Source organism: Pangasianodon hypophthalmus, chromosome 23, assembly GCF_027358585.1.
Source record: "Pangasianodon hypophthalmus isolate fPanHyp1 chromosome 23, fPanHyp1.pri, whole genome shotgun sequence".
NCBI classification, from domain to species: domain Eukaryota; kingdom Metazoa; phylum Chordata; class Actinopteri; order Siluriformes; family Pangasiidae; genus Pangasianodon; species Pangasianodon hypophthalmus.
In genome coordinates this window covers 7,555,597-7,576,866 of record NC_069732.1, presented here as the reverse complement: position 1 = coordinate 7,576,866, position 21,270 = coordinate 7,555,597, and the positions used below count along the sequence as shown (strand labels likewise).

Below are 21,270 nucleotides of genomic sequence, written 5' to 3'. Positions count from 1 at the left end.
TTTTTTTAAGGAGAGAACGAGAAGACATAATAATATCAGCTGTGTGGTCAGGAACTGCTTGCAGGCAGTGGCAATCACAAAAACAGCTGGATGGTGGATTTTTGGATGATTCCACAGTAACATGCAGTAAACAGTAAAAAAAAAAAAAAAAAAAAAAAAAAACTACAGCAACAGAACATTTTCGATATAATCCTTTAACAACTCAGTTGTCTTTTCCAGGTGGTGTCAGTTAATATCGGAGCGTTACATAATATAATATACAAAATAATCAATCAGAGTAACCATCACTGGATATTGTAGCAGTGTAATATCATTATAGCACACAGACTACTGCCCACAAAATAGCTCAATACATTAAAAAAAGATTATTATGAAGTATATAATTTATAGTGGAAAAAAATATTCAATGGTGATGCACAGGACATCTTATCCTGCGCTTTTATTATTTAAAGACAACACGTTTTTTGACACAGCAATGCAAAATACTTGCCCTTGATGACCTAGTTTTTGCTTTCTATTGGCTCACAACACAAACATTCACAAATTCACCTGGAAGCAAAAGTTACTGCAAATGTGTCTTTCACGTCCCATTTTCTTTTCCCTTTCATGGAATTGGCCTATCCACAGGTAAATACTTATGTTCGGTTTGAGTGCTGCTTTAGTTGAAAAAGCAAAAAGTTTTCAGGTGTCTCCCATGTCACTGTAGCAAGGGGTCAAAAATTGTAAATGCCACCACTAAACCGTAGATGCTGCTACCTCTGAAGATTAGGACATGACTGCATTATTTAGAAAAAAATCTAAATGTGGCACTAACTGAAATAGCTGAAAAGGAGGAAAAAAGAAAAACCTTGGATAAATTTATTAGAAGAAAAGAATAACTGTAAAACATCCTACAGTTGTCCTTGTTAGCACATTCCCACAAATGAGCACTTCAGAAAGCATCAGTGGGAACAGAAATTAAGCTGCATGGACACACTGCATTTGTTTTCTTCCTCTGTCTGCATCTGTTGAGCTGATGTAATCCTGCAGTCAGATAACAAGCATCCTTTATACCAGCATTTAGTCAAGCTAAACTAGTTCTGTCATGCTTGCACAATGTATCAGAAACAGACTAAAGTAGAGACTGCCTCAATGTGATGAAAAGAAATAAAGGGAATGGTGTGGACTACAGACTCTGTTTAAGATGAAAACATATAATAAAGCCGGCATACTAGAAATCCCTTTAGAGGGCATAGTTTTCCCAGTAACTCGGGATAAAAAAAACATGTTATACCAACTAGGAGCTGGAATATAATGTATGATCAGAAATGTGTAAGGTTGAAAATAAAATCTATATCCCACAACATGACAACCAGAAATATAAGACAAAATCAACAGAAAACTAAAAGAGAGAAGAGCAACAAGAAAACAAACAATTTTGTCATGACACTATCAGTCTCCAGATCTGACTTAAAGAAGGCGAGATCTGGCAGATTTCTAACACACATGTCAGGAAAAATGAGCCAGTGCTGTTGATTCTTTTTCTATATCAGCAGCTCCAACAGTGGTTCTGGCTGCAAAGCAAATCACAGGATTATATTAATGCGCTTGTTCTAATACGTTATTGTTTCTATAGTAACACCTAAGATAGAGGTACTTCTATGACGAATACTCCATGCTCCATAATCCAAGAACACTAATAAACCTACCGAAAAAAAAAAAAAAAAATAAAAAAAATCATTATTATTGATATGGTGATGTTTATGGTGAACATTTATGGAAGGAGTCTCCAGCGTCAGAGCTTTGTAACATAGCTTATCAGAACAGAGGGCTTTATGCTTTCTGCTTTCTCTGTAACATTACAAGCTGAAATTTTCAAGAGAGAGAGAGAGAGAGAGAGAGAGAGAGAGAGAGAGAGAGAGAGAGAGAGAAAAGATGCTTGTGAGGGAACGACTGTTTATCACTGCTATAACATACGTGATAACAGGAAATTGCTTAATCTGCAGATGTTCAGCAACACTAAATATATCTATAATTGGATAAAAAGTATGCCATTCTTTAATTAATTTTAAAAAATGTAATCGTTGATAAATTGCTGCGATATAAGAGGAATAAAAATAGCAATGCTGTTGCACATTGAGCTGCATTACACCACCCCATCGTTATTTTCCTATAACAGCAAGCCAGTTTTTGCACTCACCTATGTAACTATGTAGATTACTTCTTCACTCTTCAACCCTTCTGGTATATTATAGCTTCATGACACTTTTATGGTATTTTATGGCGAGTATAGGTGTTTTCTCTTACATATTTTACCCTTCAAGCAATACTTTGAGACATTTAAAACCCAGACCAAGTTCCTTTAATCAGTCAGAACATATCACCATCACTCTATACTTACAGAAAAAGATGGAAATGATGATTCATATACAGAATGACTGCGGTTTGATAAAACAAGGAAACAGTCCCTAGTTACAAGTTTGGATATTAATAAGCCAATATCTTGAACTCAATTTTTCCTGAAAGAACTGAGAAGCTTTTATGCTCTAAAGGGATGACTGTGTTATTAAAAAAGAGCTGTATAACCTTTCCAGTATACAATGACCTGTAATTTTATCACATACCATTTAAAAAATTGTGGTAGAACTTTCAGATGGCAGATCTCGCCCTTTCCGTGAATCTTTTTACACGTATTATACATTCACACCCGCTGTGGAAACATAGCAGATGGCTAAAGGGCACAGCCAGGAGTTTTGTGACACCTATGACACACACCCACACAGCTCTTAAATGCAGGCATATGATGACAAAGCATCAGGGGTCGATCTGGTTACAGATCAAATGACTTTTCTGATATGATAACTATGACAGCTCAGCAGAGATGTGCTGCTTATGTTTAAAGGCAAGGTGGGGGGTAAAATAGCATCAGTGAAGGTTATCTGGACAGATGAATCTGACATTCTCACTGATGTGAGGACAGTGAATCAGTGTCAGATCTGTGCAAGTGCGTTTAATATGGCTGTACATATCCAAAAACTGAGTCAAGAAGCAAGTGTTTCACTGCATGTCCTGGTGGTTTAGCCAGGAACGCTCTGGTCCTGGATCAGCCCTTTCGGTTCGAACTCTCAGATATGTGTGGGCTCAGGAGGGTGAGTCAGCGCAGGAAGTGATCTCCATCCTCTGCCTGCTGTGTGGCCAAGAGTGAAGACTGTACACAAAGACAGGCTTTGTGTAGGGGCTCCCTCTCCTTTTCTCCCCTTGCGCTTTCTTTTCTCTCTTTCTCAGCACTAATCTGATGTTAATAAGGAGCTCGGCACAGCCGGTGGACATGGGCAGAGCCGAACAGCCTGTGATGTCATCTCCATCGGAGGAGACCAGCTCCTTTGCACTTTGCATTAACAAATGCTATTACAATAAAACCCATTAAAAATCTGCAAACGGCTATTATAACGGTTTAGGGGTTTTATGTGCATTCATTCTTCATTTAATTTCTTTCCCGTGTGCACGCATGTGTCTGTCCGTGTATGCGTGTATGTGTGTGTGTGTGTGTGTGTGTGTGTGTGTGTGTGTGTGTGTGTGTGTACAACACTTCCTTACCCGAGTAAAATTCCCTTCAAAACTGTGTATGTCCAGCTGAGGCTTCTGAGCATATACATATGCACTGATGGAGAACAAATCCTGGAAGAAGAAGAAGAAGAAGAAAAACAAACATAGGAAAATGAGCTAAACATAACACTTTCTCAGTGTTCAGTAGCTGCTCAGGCTAAACACTTAAGCCGGGTTTACTCCATGGTACCTGGAGTACCTGATGGCCAATCTGACAAATGTTGTGGTCAAATATGCAAAAACATTTAAAAACAGTGCAAAATTAGTGCATTCGAACCATTTCAATATTGTCAATACATGTATATTATTGATTTTATAGTGATACTGATAGAACAAACAATATCAGTAAACCTACACTATGCATTCATGAAATTGTGTTGCAAAAAAAATAAATAAATAAATATCGCGTTTAATTTTTATTTACTTAGCCATTTTAGTGTTTTCTTGTCACTAATATTCAGTGAAACTTTATTTCTTAGGGGATCCAGGACAAAAATCCACCATCTTGCATATTTATGCCAAATCCCATCTAGGTTCCTATTTACTATATACACTCACTGTCCACTTTAATAGAAACAGCTGTACACCTGCTCATTTATATAATTATCCAAATCAGCCAATCGTGACTTTGACCATGGTATGGCTGTTGGTGCCAGACAGGCTGGTTTAAGTATTTCAGAAACTCTTAAGAGTCTCAAGAGTTTACACAGCATGGTACAGAAAACAAAAACCATCCAGTGAGAGGCAGTTCTGCAGGTGGAAATGCCTTGTAGATATAGTATGAGAGGTCAAAGGAGAATGGCCAGACTGGTTCATGCTGACAGGAAGTCTACTGTAACCACTCTTTACAACTGTGTTAAGCAGACAAGCATCACAGAATGCGCAACACGTTCAATGTGTTGTGGTGGATAGACTACAACAACAGAAGAGCACATGGGGTTCCACTCCTATCAGCTCAGAACAGGAATCTGAGGCTACATTGGGCACAGGATCACCCAAACTGAACAGCTGAAGATTGGAAAAACATCACCTGGACTTTTTCCAATCTTCAACCTGGCAGTTTTGATGAACCTGTGCCCGCTGTAACCTCAGATTCATCTTCCTGGCAGATAGGAGTGGAACCCCATGTGCTCTTGACCTGTATCTTCATGCTTTTATACATTGTGCTGGCTGGATAATTGCATGAATGAGCAAGTGTACATGTGTGGCCAGTGAGTCTATGTTCTATATATAGTCTATATTACTATTTATAGTAATATAATAATTTATATCTAATATAACGGTGTTGTAGAACTTATGCAGTGGCAAATACAACATCAAGAGAAAAAAAAACTGATTCTAATAACTGCTTGATGGAAGTTGATTATTTACGTGTAATATCACTTTTAGGAAATATTATGTTTGCTTTTATATTAACTTGGAAAACTAAGACTGAATTAAAAAAAAAAGTCAAAAAATCAATGTCATGTGACAGGTAATTTAGCCAAATGTTTTAGGAAATGTTGGGTCACACGAAAACATTTTAGGAAATGTTGGGTTACATGATAAAGGTAGAACAGAGAGCTTTAAATGTTAGAATGTGGATTTTAGTTTGCCTTTGAATATGTAGACATTCTGAAATTTCAAGTAGGACAGTGACCCTGACTATGACAATGACCTAATTTATGACCTAAAAACTCAACTGAGTTCTCTTTCCAGCCACCACAAGGTTAAGAAAGGTTTGAAAAGGAACAAAAACTTTTGGGTGACCATCAATAAACCTACAGATTAAAAGAAAAACCAACATAAAATGTCTTAGTAAGGTGCTGGGCCACAACGAGCCACCAAAACAGCATCAGTGGCTTCAGTTCTATAGTATGTGTGGGAAGCAGTATTTCCTTAATTCTTTAATTAAGAAATTATTATATAATTTCTTCAATATTTTGAGTAGTGAAAGTGACGTAAAAACAAATTGTCTTTTACATTAATGGCGCATCAAGAAGAAAAAGTCATCCTATGACAGTCAAATAAAGAAGTAATGCGTTTACTATGAAACACGAAATTAGCTCACCATTAGGTAATTAGCTATTTAAACAAATTGCTTACTTTACATTAATAATCCACTTTAAATTTAAAAAAAAAAAAAGTAACCCACACATTTATCAGAGCTTAAACACAGGGAAACATTTCCAGCTTGAGAATATTTAAAAGTCAAGGCCACAGGAAACCCTATCCAGTTGCTCCAACTCCCTCAGCGCACCAATCATTTGATGGCTTGCTGAAATTTTAATTCTGTGATCGCATTAAGTGGTTTTGGAAAGACAAATACAAATCTGAACTGGTGGATGGGTGTCATCTCAAACCCGGATGGCACTGAGGAGACAGATTCGGCCTGTGTCTTTGGCTCAAGTTACAGGCTTGTGTGTAACAAATGCTCCGGCTGGCGAATCAGATTTACGACCATATCAAACATGAGCCTCGGATGGAGAGGAACATCTGATGGAGGAAAAGCATGCGGGACATGGTGATAGAGTTACCGGCATCTCTGGTTCTGCTGCTGTGATTCGCTGATGATTGATGGTTAATTTTCAGTCAGCATGGCTCAAAAAAAATATCAGTGCACAGTAACATCATATTGATTTTTTTTTAGCTGTTATTATACTGTGTGTGTTTACATAGAACAGCATATATAGTTCATATATACAGTCAGGTCCATAAATATTGGGACATCGACACAATTCTAACATTTTTGGCTCTATACACCACCACAATGGATTTCAAATGAAACGAACAAGATGTGCTTTAACAGCAGACTGTCAGCTTTAATTTGAGGGTATTTACATCCAAATCAGGTGAACTGTGTAGGAATTACAACAGTTTGCATATGTGCCTCCCACTTGTTAAGGGACCAAAAGTAATGGGACAGAATAATAATCATAAATCAAACTTTCACTTTTTAATACTTGGTTGCAAATCCTTTGCAGTCAATTACAGCCCAAAGTCTGGAACGCATAGACATCACCAGACGCTGGGTTTCATCCCTGGTGATGCTCTGCCAGGCCTCTACTGCAACTGTCTTCAGCTCCTGCTTGTTCTTGGGGCATTTTCCCTTCAGTTTTGTCTTCGGCAAGTGAAATGCATGCTCAATCGGATTCAGGTCAGGTGATTGACTTGGCCATCAACAGTCCACTTCTTTCCCTTCAAAAACTCTTTGGTTGCTTTTGCAGTATGCTTTGGGTCATTGTCCATCTGCACTGTGAAGCGCCGTCCAATGAGTTCTGAAGCATTTGGCTGAATATGAGCAGATAATATTGCCCGAAACACTTCAGAATTCATCCTGCTGCTTTTGTCAGCAGTCACATCATCAATAAATACAAGAGAACCAGTTCCATTGGCAGCCATACATGCCCACGCCATGACACTACTACCACCATGCTTCAGTGATGAGGTGGTATGCTTAGGATCATGAGCAGTTCCGTTCCCTCTCCATACTCTTCTCTTCCCATCACTCTGGTACAAGTTGATCTTGGTCTCATCTGTCCATAGGATGTTGTTCCAGAACTGTGAAGGCTTTTAGATGTCGCTTGGCAAACTCTAATCGGGCCTTCCTGTTTTTGAGGCTCACCAATGGTTTACATCTTGTGGTGAACCCTCTGTATTCACTCTGGTGAAGTCTTCTCTTGATTGTTGACTTTGACACACATACACCTACCTCCTGGAGAGTGTTCTTGATCTGGCCAACTGTTGTGAAGGGTGTTTTCTTCACCAGGGAAAGAATTCTTCGGTCATCCACCACAGTTGTTTTCCGTGGTCTTCCAGGTCTTTTGGTGTTGCTGAGCTCACCGGTGCATTCCTTCATTTTAAGAATGTTCCAAACAGTTGTTTTTGCCACGCCTAATGTTTTTGCTATCTCTCTGATGGGTTTGTTTTGTTTTTTCAGCCTAATGATGGCTTGCTTCACTGATAGTGACAGCTCTTTGGATCTCATCTTGAGAGTTGACAGCAACAGATTCCAAATGCAAATAGCACACTTGAAATGAACTCTGGACCTTTTATCTGCTCATTGTAATTGGGATAATGAGGGAATAATACACACCTGGCCATGGAACAGCTGAGAAGCCAATTGTCCCATTACTTTTGGTCCCTTAACAAGTGGGAGGCACATATGCAAACTGTTGTAATTCCTACACCGTTCACCTGATTTGGATGTAAATACCCTCAAATTAAAGCTGATAGTCTGCAGTTAAAGCACATCTTGTTCGTTTCATTTGAAATCCATTGTGGTGGTGTATAGAGCCAAAAATGTTAGAATTGTGTCGATGTCCCAATATTTATGGACCTGACTGTATATATATATATACACAGCTTATCCTGAACTGAAACGCTTCTCTTTTTTAACATATCTCAACGACGTAAGTAAAGCTCTAGCATTTTGTCTGGTCTGGTCTGGTCACCTCCAAAAATTGAATCATATTATAAATAAATATAAAATAAAGAATAAGACTACAAATGTTATTGAATATTGTAAGTTTCCAATGGAAAACGAGTCTTTCTAGTCTCATCTTCTGAGGTAAAAATCACTCACAGAACCTTCATCGCTGTTCTTGACTCGACTGTTCAGTGTTTGGTCTTACATCTGTGCCAAAATAATCACTGAATCCGTAGGTGATTTTTGCTCTTTTGAGTAAATTTCACATTTTTATGAGCATTAAAAGATGCTAACTTTGTCTGTGGCCACCTCTATTTAACCTGTTTACAAACTGAATCTATTAAGCTTATGTCTTTTTTTGATATGGCAATAGTAAGCAACTACTTGATCAAAGTGTGACTTTCGAAGTTCGCATGCAGAAAGCAAACTTAGCTAGTAAACCAACATCTTTAGGCAGACTGACCATTTTGTAGCGTTGTTTCTTAAACACATCTACCTAAAGTGATCTTTGCAGAAAGCCTAGTACTGCAAAGCCAAGTACGTTATAAGTAGAAAAACCCAATTTTGATTAAAACCTTGACTGTTTGCCAGAATTAAGTCGCAGTGATGTCACAACTGAAAAGTGAACCCAGGCTGCCTCACAGGACCGTTTCTTGCTATAAGCGATCGCTTAGGGCCCCGGACCACCAGGGGGCCCCCTGATTTTTAAAACAGATATGCACAAATGCACATTTTACTATCATTTGGGGAAAAGGTTTCTATCAGGCCATGCATGGTGTCCCTGGTGGCATGAAAAGAATAGAAACTGCAATGTACGTAACTAAATTAGGCGACTAACGTACCTAATGTCAGAAAATTGCAAAGAAGCATGGATCATGAAATGTTCTTATCAATCTGGGGCAGAAAAATGCAAACAGAAAAAAGCAGTAGAGGAGAAACTGAACCAAAACACTGGTAAGAAATAAATAATAATTAACTGGATTTACTTGATTTGTCTGCTTTCTTGCTTCCGCTTGCTGATGTAATCTAAATGGAAAAAGTTAGTGGCTACCTAGCTAGCTAGTATCTAGAGTAAGATTTTTTTGTAATATTTACTTTTCTTTACCGTAATTTTCAAATATATATATATATATATATATATATATATTTTTTAAATTTCAGTTTTTTTATTTGTTTGATTTATGACAATTTATTATATAATTTTTAATATAATTTAATACCGTGTGTACAGTTCTTGTTCAGCGTTTATTTTATTATTTATTAAACTGTTTTTCCTCTCATCCAAGATAATGAAATATTAATTCTGTTCATTTTTAGCATATAAAACATTATTTGTGTAGGTGTGGGCCCCAAAATGTTGTGAAAACCCCCTGCTGCCCCACATACTGTATGATGAAGACACACTTACCCCCAGTGCAGAGAGCCTCTGCGTGCAGGCAACAGCGACCTTCAGTTTCCAGTCTGTTTCTCCATCGAGCTGGTCCGTTCGGATAAAGCACGCTCCTGGGAAACATAAGCGCATTCACCGATTTAATAATTCTCTACTCGTTTTTCAGTTCAGAGTATCAGCACTGGCACTAAAGCATCAGGAGAAGTTTTGAGGGTTTTGATCTATAGGGAACGCACCATCTAACTGTCCTTTACTGTACTGATAAATGAAAAACTCCTGATGAAGCTGAAGAGTGGATGATGGACAAGGGACATCCGTTATGGAATAACCTCCAACCTCAGCAAGTGATCAATAATAATAATTTTCTTAGAGTTATTGAAGTAAACAGTGCTTTTAGAACAAGCTGACTAACAGAACTGGAGAAATGAGAGTAAATGTGAATGGCCTAAACACATGAAGATTATAAATCATATCAGGTTATACAGAGGGGACGATTGGGTTCATTTAAATATCTGACACACACATTAGGACACACTGCAGCCATATTGGCACATGGAAGATTGATGGAATAAGCTATAATCCTTTAGTTTCCATTACTCAACCCTGATGTTCCAAGCATTTAGCAAACAGTTTGCAGTTTGAGTCACCTTTAATCTAGTTACTGAATTTCAGAGCATGACTAACAAAAGGATGCTAACTCCAGTGAGTCCACACTAACCTGTGAACTAATTCTGACCTAATATAAAACTAGAAAAGACATGCAACAAATTTGCAAAAATGTCTACAAGTGCTCAGACAGCCACTGATAAAATAGCTATGGTGGTAAACACTGTTTCAATCATGAAATCATCGTAACTAATGATCCCCTAAAGCTATTCTGCCACAATAAGCCCTTTGTCTCATACAAAATCCTGATTCATCAGTGTACCAAAAAAAAAAAAAAAAAAAAAACTTCAAGGGTGTAGTGATTTAGCTCTAATAACAGAGACTTTCAAAGACAAAGAACATACCAGACTTTTCTGTAGTTCTTAGAAAGATCATATCAGCTGGAACTCTCTGATTCTGTATAACAAGGTCACAAGATATGGCACATTAATCCAGGCAAAACAGCATCAAGTACAGCAGAAAATAAAATTAAATTAAATTAAATTAAATTTAAGTAAGTAAGTAAGTAAGTAAGTAAGTAAGTAAGTAAATAAATAAATAAATAATGGTTTTTAAATAAATAAATAAATAGTAGTTTTTAAATAGATAGATAGATAGATAGATAGATAGATAGATAGATTAAATTTCTTAATCTTAGCTGTGAACATCTTGGCAAAAATATGTGCCCCTGATTAATATTCTGTGGCATTTATGACAAATTTTATTCACAGATTTCTCTCGCTTTTGTTCTCTCTCTGCCTCGTTTTCTCATAGTTTCTTTTCAACCTCCTTTTTCTTTGACTTTTTTCAGGTTTTCTCTCATACTCCCTGTTTCTTGTTTTTCATTATTTTTTTCGCTTTATTTTTTTTCCAATGTCACTTTCTCTGACTCCTTTCTCTCTTTTTTCTTCTCTCCTTTTTAATCTTTCGTTCTTTGTTTCTGTCTTTTTTCTTTCTTGCCTATTTCTTCCTTCCTTCTTTTCCTTCCTCCCCTCCTATCTCTCTTATCTACCCCTCGTCTTATTCTGTCACTATTTCATTCTTTTTCTCCCTCTTTCTGCTTTCCTTATTTCCCTTTTCTCTTTTTGTCCACATCTTTCTTTTTCCTGTCTTCCTTCCTGTCTTTTCTTCTCTCTTGCTCTTTGTTACACTTTTTTGTTGTCATTTTCTCTCATCTTTTCTCTCTCTAAAGGTCTTTATCTTTTTTATATATATATTTTATTACGTCTTTTTTATTTGTCTCACAAATTATTTTCTTTCACTGATTCTTTCTTTTCTCCTTCCTTCCTTTCACTGCTCCATCAATTTCAGCTCCTTGTAAGCATGGTGTTTTTGCTTCAGGCAGCGTAAATCAAGCGATGGCGATATTGGCCAGAATTTGTCTCTGAGCTGTGAATGCCTTGTGTATGATGATCTAGAAGCTGTGGTTTTCTGGCACACATATGAAGCTGTCAGGCTATAGGTGTGAGCTCACAGCACAGTAACTTTACTCTCACTATAGCATAGGCTCTGAATAATTGAGCAAGGTCGTATGTGACACAAGCAATTACAGAGAGCTGACCACAAGCTGTGAGAAACATGATGCACAATAAAAAAGTATGACAGGATTTCATGGGACAGATCATATAAAGGTTTAGTCCTGTACTGACAGAAAAAAAGGGGAAAATGAGAGGGAGAAAGAAGAGGATAAAAACCTTTTCAATGATGATGAGGTCTCCAACTTGTATGTCTGAGCTCTTCACTTGGACTTTACCTGAGAAAGAGAATCATAAAAAGCCAATGAGCTAACAAAACTAACAAAAACATTCGACCAGATGATATGCAAAGAATAAAAGTCGACGGGGAAAATAATCACTCCAAGTTCATCGTTTTCCAGTAACAGCTCGAGGGGGTTTATTCCTCTTATATCATAGCAATTTGTCAACAATTAACATTTGCTATTAATTAAAGAAAAACAAGTCACGCTGTTTATCTGTTTATAGCTTATCTATTTCTAAATGATATTCAAATTCAATATGGTGGTGTCTCGATACGATATATTTTCGATACAGCAAAAATATTCACTGCCTGAATATGTGCCTGAGGTTTCCACTTTCAATAGATTAAAACGTTCAATGTTAGAAAAGTACAATAACTGAAACTTAATGAAAGTGTTTACGTGATCCATTCAGACTCTTAATGGCATATAACGAAACAAAAGCTGTGCATGAGAAGATAACAAAATTAAAACAAGCTTTCACTGGTGTGACTCTCAAGGAGGTACGTTTATCACTTACTGGTTAGTTCGTTTTATCACTTACGTTATAACCACTATAAACAGAGTTTCCCTCATCGCCCTCCCTTTTTCTCTCTCTTGTGAAAAAAATGGTATGTTACTGAGAAACTGGAAAGCATAAACACCTCTGTCCTGAAAACTTTGACGTGTCAGAAAAAAAATTAACATCTGACTGGTGCAAAGTGTTGACGCTGGAGACTCTATCAAAAATAAATAAATAAATAAATAAATAAATAATCTCCTCACAGAAACATCCACCCTACCAATGATGACAAACATTGTTTAAATCCATTTATGTGGTGTGTCTGCCATACGAATCCCTGTGCAAGTTGTTACAATGGAAATAATAATAAATTAGAATGAGTGCATTAATATTAACCTTGCAGCCTTGCGACTATCAGAGCTGCTGTTAAAGAGAATTAATCAACCTCCTGACCAGTCAGTGGTACAGTGTGGATTTCTGGGATGTAATAAAGGCTGTGCTACTCTGTTAAACAGAATAAACACGCACTATTCAAAACTGTTAATATAAAAATGTCATCTATAACTGAGACAGAAATCTTTGGTCATTACTGGCTCAGACCAAAACAATAATTAGCTAGCGTGGAAGCAGTAATGTTTGCGGGTCACCTCGGACTGTGAGCTTGCTGTACATCTGAGAATTCATCTCTTTGTCCCTCCTGTAGCGGCGGACCTCGTCCACGGCCTCTCTCACCATGGTGACGGCCAACACAAAAGCCTGATTGACAGGAAGAACAATGAAACTCATCGAAAGATGAAACAATGGCTTTGAAGACAGCTTGTTAGATCACTCATACAACATTCAGTTCTGGATCTGTGCAGGATCTGGGACAATCAGTTGCACTCACCAGCGGCGCCCAGTAGGTGTAGAGATAGCCGATTTTCAGGGATGGCACAAACTGTGAGCAAGCCACCACCAAAAAATACAAGTTGAGGAAAAACTTGAACTGCTGGTATAAAACCTAAAATAAAGAATACACAAGAACAAGCTGGTAACGACTCTTTCGTGAATTAAGACGTATTTTTTTGCGTGTCGGGTGCAAAAACCATTTCTGAAACATTTTTTGTTGGAGTAACATTAAAGCTCTCTGTTCTGCTCTCTCTGTTCACTCACATTTCTGATAGATCATGTTCTCCCTGTTCACAGACTGATCAGATATAGTTGGCGACCTAGCAGCACTTCAGACGAACAGCTCGTTTCCTCATGCAAAATTCATAGGACAAGCTGAAAATAAAGTTGCCAGCCACACTTAAATAAGACATCAGCCAGCAGTCATAACACAGCAGATCGGCTGTACACGTGAACGGAAAAAGGTACGTCAGAATGCTGCTACCTCTTCAGTTCACAGATAGTTGCTCATTAACCTGATTACTGAGGGAAAGCTGTTCTGAGAACGATGGGTAGGGATTTCACTTTAAACACCATGTGAGCTCAGATACAAGCATGAGGCAGGGGTGGACAAATCACGTGCCAAGGACAAGCAGACTTCATGCCCAGGATTTTTTTTCTGTCTTTTACACACAATATGAGGAGAGAACACATTTCACCGACAACAACTTACTGACTTTTTGTCAAGGAAGCAAACCTGACATGCTAGAAACTTTATAAGAAAAGGATATAATAGCAAATTAATTTGTTTCCTTTAATCTGCATTAATGCACATAAATAGCTAACTAGCTCACCGTACATTATTAGCTCACGTTAGCTACCATGTTTTTAGTCTAGTTAATTAAGCATGGGTTTGAATAGCACAGTGGAGCCAATGAATTTATCATTTCACTCCTTTATGTTCCGTGTGTTCTACACTTACCCCTGGCACGAAGGTGAGGATGTTGTATTTCTGGTTTTTGATGGCGTTTTTGGGGTACTTCTCCTCACACTTTTCGGGGTGGCCTAGCCAGACGGTTCGAGCCTTCAGCTCTTTCTTCCTCCGGCACACGTGAGCAAGACACTCGCAGCAGCTGAGGCCAGGAAGTAAACGACAAATTACAATGAGAAAGGGCTGGATGCGCCTTTAAATATTCATCAGCAAGCAGTCAGCTTAAAAAAAAAAAAAAAAAAAGTAAAATCAGTAACACTGAGAGAAAACTAAACATGTATCATACACACCTAATGCCTGTATGTTTTCATTATAGCTGGATTGCTAATGAAAGTCTCTTTAAATGTAAATTAAGTCCCTCTCTGTTCTTTTCCCTCTGCAGTCAATCAGGAGTGTGTCAGATAATTTGGTGTTCCCCCCAAAAAAACTGCAGTTTCAACAAACATCCTGAACTGCAGGGACAATAAATCCGCACAAAGCTCATCTGTGTGCCAATAAATAATTACACTTGGATTTGTGGTTTTATATATATTTGGCAAGATTGGAACTGGATTTAGATTTAGGACCTGGAAACATTTACATATAAAGAGACTTGACTGTTTTTTCTTTTGAAAGGATTGATTTTATTACATTTATACTTGATATTTTATTATATTTGCTATATTTACAATGCCACTTATTTTGTGTGAAAATTGAACTGTGAAGTGCTTCAGTAAAAAAAAAAAAAAAAATTAAATCTTAGTATCTTTTAAAGAAAATCATATCAGATGGATATCGGCATCAGCTGATACTCAAGGTTTCCGTATTGGTATCAATATCATTCATAAACAAAGTGCTTATTTTATTATTTATTAAGATTTATTTTATTTCAATACTTTATTTATTAGTACAATCACAATTATTCACATTTGTTTTTATTTGTTTTTTATTTTCAAGCATATCATTCAAGGATGAGTACTGACTTAAAGTTGTTTTATATTTGTTTAAGGTATATAATTTCATTTTATGTTTTATATAATTAAAAAATTAGAGTTAAGGTTAAAATAAAAAGCATGTAAAAGCATGCAGATGAACAGCTGAGGGTACAGCACAAGCGCAGAAATTTAACCAACGAGTCTCCACCGCATCCCTGCATCTGCTTCCGCTTCCAGTCCCTCCGAACTGCTCTCTATTGCCAAGCACAAGCGCGTGTGCTAAACTCTCATTCCCCACTTTGAAGGTCATACAGCAAGCTTGTTGACTTTTCTATCCGTTTTACATTCCACCTGAAGTCTACACACATCACGCTGATGGAGAGGATAGCTGGGCCACTGGTGAGTGTACACAGTCATGCTGATTGGTTTGGTTGGCATTAACACAGATTACATAAACGTGGAAAAAATACAATAATATTTGTGTTGGCCTATCTGCCCTCTGTGCGCAAGTTGCCAGCACCCTGATTCATAAGAGAGATTATTTGCTCAAATAAACGTTGTTTAAATAATTGGCCCGTTTGAATAAGCAGAATCACTCTGCTTGAATTATTTGTTCGTTTCATAATCCTTTGCCTAAGCACACTGAAAATTACTGGCAAGCACCAAACTGGTCAGCTGTGTGAAATCCGATTTGTTCATTAGGGAAACAAAATCAATATGCAGCTTACAACTGAGATGCATCACCGATAAACAAATGACAACGGAAACTAGAGTCAATCAAGCAGTCGCTTTATATACATAACACTCCAATGAGAGTTTAAAGTTAGTAATATTTCAGTATTAATTGAGACAATGCACAGCTCTCAGCTCTCAGTGAGCAGAGATCTCTCCATGCTGTGAACCAGACTGAGTAAGCACAGCGTTTGCCCTAAAATTCAGTCATGCTACTTAACTCGGGTCTCTTTTGACTGATGATGTGCAACTAGGACCCAAATGCGTAACCAACTATGTACGCGAGTGTGTGTATTTCATGCCCACAGTTACCTGAGCATTAGAGAGATTCACAGCCAACCTCCCTGTTTAACACACACTGATACACAAATAGGTGGACACATACAGCAGAGGTGTTCAACTAAAATGTGTCAAAGTCCAGTTTCATAAAATCCCTTGTTTACAGAGGTCCCGATAAGCATCTAACATGACTGAATGGTGACAACATTTAGCTTTTAATGCTTAACCACTAGTGATTAGTTTGTGCCTGTAAATAAGACATCAATTCAAAGTGGTTATGTTTTGTTTCACATCAGCGCTTTACATTACCATTACTTTGACTAATGCTACTGATATGAAGTGGAGAATAAATGCATACTTTTCTGTGCAATCGTCTTTAAACATTCTGAGGGAAAATGATACAGGTAAATGATTAAAAAAAAAAAACATCTATGAAGTCTGTATTGACTGTATTGATGAGCTGCCTTCAGGTTAATCATTTACATAAACTGAACTATGGCCTGTTGTTTTCTTCCATCATTTCTGCTACAGTATTTGCAGAATTACTTTTCTGAGTCTGCATCTGGACTGCGGTCTACCATTTGATGACCCCTAACATGTTTCATATGTTCTCGCCGAGTCCACGTGGGTTTCCTCTGGCTTCTCTGGTTTCCTCTCACCTCCCTACAAACACAGTATCTGGATTTGGCTATGTTAGAATGCAAATTGTGAATAAGTGTGTGAATATTTGTGATTGCACGGTGTCTCCATCCAGAGTGATTTCCCACCTCATACCCAGACTCACCACAACCCTGACTAGGATAAAGTTCTTACTGAAGATGAAAGAATGAATGATGCACCTTGATGCTGTAATTATAGCTCACTGCTCATTCCTGAATCCTGCTGCCCTAGTGACATCAACTAAACATGTTTTAGCCACCATTTTTAAGCCTAGAAGCATTTCAAGAGCATGAGGTGGTCTGAGTCCTCTTCCAAGTGATCTCTAGCGTGGTTCGACTGCAGAGAGAAAGCTATCTGACTCTGAATCGACCTGATTGCAAGAAGCGAACCAAAAACGCAGTGTTTTGGCAAACTGAGCCAAAAGGACAGATCCCTATAGTGCTGAAGAAATGCCATGTGTTCTGGAGATCTGGACTGACAAATAAAAAGAGACATTAAAACCCTGAATGCGACACGCAAAATGTTTTAATGAGTTATTTACATAATCATTTACTAATAATTTATTGAGCACCAGTTCTCTCTTATTTTTCTACTGCTATATTTCTCAATGAATGAAAGAGTATTACGAGTGTGTTCTCGGTCCTACATGTCCTTCAGTTAACAGTTTTTTTTTGTTAGTTTTCTTTTTTACTGTGCAGTATGAAACCAAGCCAAATAGCAAATAATTTCTCCATTTCTCCAAGCTAAATATATTAAATATACTGTATAGTCACATCTACTACATATCAGTGTGATATTAACTCTAGGCTTAATATCACATTGGCGTGATCACTTGCCTAATATGCTAGGTAATAAATTTATGCTCTCCCATTTTATTTTCCTGTGGCCCCATTACTTCCAGTGAAGTATGTGAAAGAATAAGGAGTGAATCTCATAAGTGTTAAAGTGTGATGTACCTTCCACACAACACCTTCCAGCCCCCACAGAGGAACCAGCCCAGGCCACGGCGCCTCTGTCTGATCCTGGCTCTGGGAAGCGTGTGGTAATCGCTCTCATCACTCTCAAAAGCCTCCTCAGACATCATCAGTGGCATCTCATCAAGATTCGAGGCCTCGTCTTCAATCTGGTACCTGGGAAGAAGAAAATAGTACGCTAGGTTTTCTAGTTAGAGACTTCTTCAGTACTTCAGTGGAAGACTTGTGATTTCATAAAACAGGTTGGCATCCAATATTCGAGTTATTAGAAACTTTTAATCGCAGTAGCTGTGTGCCAAGATAGCTACATAACTAATTGTGGATGTTGTGGTATATTTACTGTACAGATTTGGTTCCAGACAATTTTTAGGAGGTTTTGAGGCATTAAAAATTAATAAACAGTCTATTTATTTCTATATACTTATTATTCAGCATTATTTTATATTTTATTTTATATATTATATTAAAAGAGGTGGACAAATCATTAGCCCAGACAGTTTTTCATTCACAGATTTTTTTTTTAACTCATCCAACAAAAAGAAAAAAAAACCCTTTACATTAAAAAAATTACCATAGCTGCCACTTTTTAGCCTACTTAAATGGACTCCTGGACAAGCATACCATGGGACGGGGCAGCACACAGGCATTTCATTTGGGGGCTAGCTTATGAATTTATGATTTGCCCGCAGAGTGGCATTAGTCGAACGAATAAAAGTTTTACAATTTTATCCCACAGTTGTGTTTTATGAATATGATTACTAGTAATCAACCTTGACTGACACTTGAATGACAGTTTTAGCATCTGATTAAGTAGGGACATAACCAGTGGTTATCAAGACCTTGATAACAGTACAGGACTATACACAGTACAGTACTCAGGACTAAGTGCTAATAGAATATTACTTCAGTCTGTATCTCTAATCACACACATATCCCTCTTTATACACCATAACTTACTCTTTTATCATAAGTGCATCCTTATGAACTTCCTTCACTTTTCGTTGCACGCTCCTCAGGAAAAAAAATACTTGATCCGAAACCTCTTTGAGATTAAGCCCAGAGTACTGGGTTGCTTTAAATCACCAGAAAAGACTTAGAAAAACAAACTTAAAATAAAAAGCCCAAGTGTTAATTTGAGAGTACTCTGCACACTCTCACACATATCTCCAGTGCTGCGTGGCAGAAAGCTACAATAACACAAAGAGACGAGCTGAGTCTCCAGAGGATATCAGATTGCAGCCACACATCAGCCCAGCATCGCCTCCACTTACATCCTACAGGCCTGCTACCACCTGAGCATTTCAGTTCTCTATGAATTTAACTGAAGCAGTTAAATAATTACCTCAGATTACGTTTTTATGATTAATCAAATATTACTCAAAGTTACAATTATAGATGCCATATTTGTGAACTGTGAAACATTGCAATTATTGTTGTTATAGCTATTTTATATTCTAGTTAACCCTCTCAGTTTGACTAATCACTGATCAACAGTGTTCCCAACAACTAATCACTGATCACTATTGTTCCCAATGACCAATCACTGATCACTATTGTTCCCAACAACCAATCACTGATCACTATTGTTCCCAACAACCAATCACTGATCACTATTGTTCCCAACAACCAATCACTGATCACTATTGTTCCCAACAACCAATCACTGATCACTATTGTTCCCAACAACCAATCACTGATCACCATTGTTCCCAACGACCAATCGCTGATCACCATTGTTCCCCAATTACCAATCACTCATCACTATTGTTCCTAACAACCAATCGCTGATCACCATTGTTCCCCAATTACTAATCACTGATCAACATTGTTCCCAATGACCAATGGCTGATCACCATTGTTCCCCAATTACTAATCACTGATCACTATTGTTCCCAACAACCAATCACTGATCACTATTGTTCCCATCAACCAATCACTCATCACCATTGTTCCCCAATTACCAATCACTGATCACTATTGTTCCCCAATTACCAACCACTGATCACTATTGTTCCCCAATTACCAACCACTGATCACTATTGTTCCCAACAACCAATTACTGATCACTATTGTTCCCAACAACCAATCACTGATCACTATTGTTCCCATCAACCAATCACTCATCACCATTGTTCCCCAATTACTAATCACTGATCACTATTGTTCCCCAATTACCAACCACTGATCACTATTGTTCCCCAATTACCAATCACTGATCACTATTGTTCCCAACAACCAATCACTGATCACTATTGTTTCCAAAAACCAATCACTGTTCACAATTGTTTGTCTTGGTTATATTTACATGTAATAAAGTTTCCATCAGTGGACAGTGATTAGATTTTAACCAACTGACTTCTTGCGAAAACTGTGATGAATTTACTGGTTGCACAATTGCACTATTTGTCCATATAGTACACAATAATAGAAGGGAATTATTTATAATCGCACTATCCGTTGCACCCAGATGAGGATGTGTTCCCTTTTGAGTCTGGTTCCTCTCAAAGTTTCTTCCTCATATTGTCTCAGGGAGTTTTTCCTTACCACCGTCACCTCTGGCTTACTCATTAGGGATAAATTCATATATTTACAATATATTTTTTGAATCCATTTATTTCTGCTTTGTGACAATATCCATTATATACAATATACAAATAAAATTGAATTGAATAAAGGTGTCTGTAACTGTATTATATTCTATAAATAATAATACTCTATTACTTTCTATTGTTTCTCTTTTCTATTCTACAAGTGTCTTCATTCTTCATGTAACATGTTTTGATATGCAAATGATCATGACGATCAGTTAATATGCAAAATTAGTCTATGACATCATCTGGTCACATACAGTGACTTAAGCTACTTTCCCCTGAAGAGAGTTTGCAACACTGCTTTCAAGTTTCTTCCTCAATTCGTCAGGCTACAGGATTTCTGTAAAGATGTTTTTGTAAGAATTTCTATTTTTAAACAGACTATCTATTTAACAAAAAAAATGAAAAATGAAACGTTTCATATTTAAAGCTATGTGAAGGTAGGGAGAAATGTGCAGGCCAAGTAAAGCGCTTGGAAAGAGATAGTACTGATGACTAACAACTCATGTAATATAGATCCTCAACACAATGACCATGGTTAAGCAAAACTGGAGCTATGGAGATATGTTATATGAAATATTTTAAAATACTGAAATATGGCGTTAAATGTGTATAACGTGTGAAGAACTGTTTTGCATAGTATCAAAGTGTATAACTGCGAGTGAGACACTGACAGCTGACAGTAAGCTAGCAACAACACTTAGCTTAGCCTGCTAGCTCCAAACCCCGGAACCGCACCAAACAACACACTTCAGCGGTGGTAAAATAACATTAAAATCAATTAATACTCAAATGTACATTTTAGGAAGGCGGTCCTAACAGAGTAATAGTAGACTTCTAACCTGAGAGGTCTGCCAGCGTTGTAATACGGGTGTTTCTTGGAACTGTTTCGCATAGGATTCAGTGGGATGCTGTCAGCCATCTTGGCTGCACGAAATGACGTCACTCCCGAGCGCCACTCCTGCGTCCTTCTTGT

At 37.6% G+C, this 21,270-nt stretch overlaps 1 protein-coding gene across 2 annotated transcripts in view; it reads right to left on the bottom strand.

Moving 5' to 3' along the window:
* atp9b (ATPase phospholipid transporting 9B) overlaps positions 1 to 21,270 on the bottom strand; it is a 46,414-nt gene extending 25,144 nt beyond the window's left edge. For both annotated transcript variants that reach the window (XM_053228455.1, XM_053228456.1), the window contains exons 1-9: positions 21,137 to 21,270; positions 17,686 to 17,859; positions 14,136 to 14,286; positions 13,173 to 13,286; positions 12,934 to 13,042; positions 11,723 to 11,781; positions 10,394 to 10,445; positions 9,402 to 9,496; positions 3,577 to 3,657 (exon numbers count right to left, since the gene is read on the bottom strand). In XM_053228455.1, the coding sequence (XP_053084430.1) occupies positions 3,577 to 3,657; positions 9,402 to 9,496; positions 10,394 to 10,445; positions 11,723 to 11,781; positions 12,934 to 13,042; positions 13,173 to 13,286; positions 14,136 to 14,286; positions 17,686 to 17,859; positions 21,137 to 21,216 (915 nt within the window). In that variant the 5' untranslated portion in view covers positions 21,217 to 21,270. The remainder of the gene's footprint in view (positions 1 to 3,576; positions 3,658 to 9,401; positions 9,497 to 10,393; positions 10,446 to 11,722; positions 11,782 to 12,933; positions 13,043 to 13,172; positions 13,287 to 14,135; positions 14,287 to 17,685; positions 17,860 to 21,136) is intronic.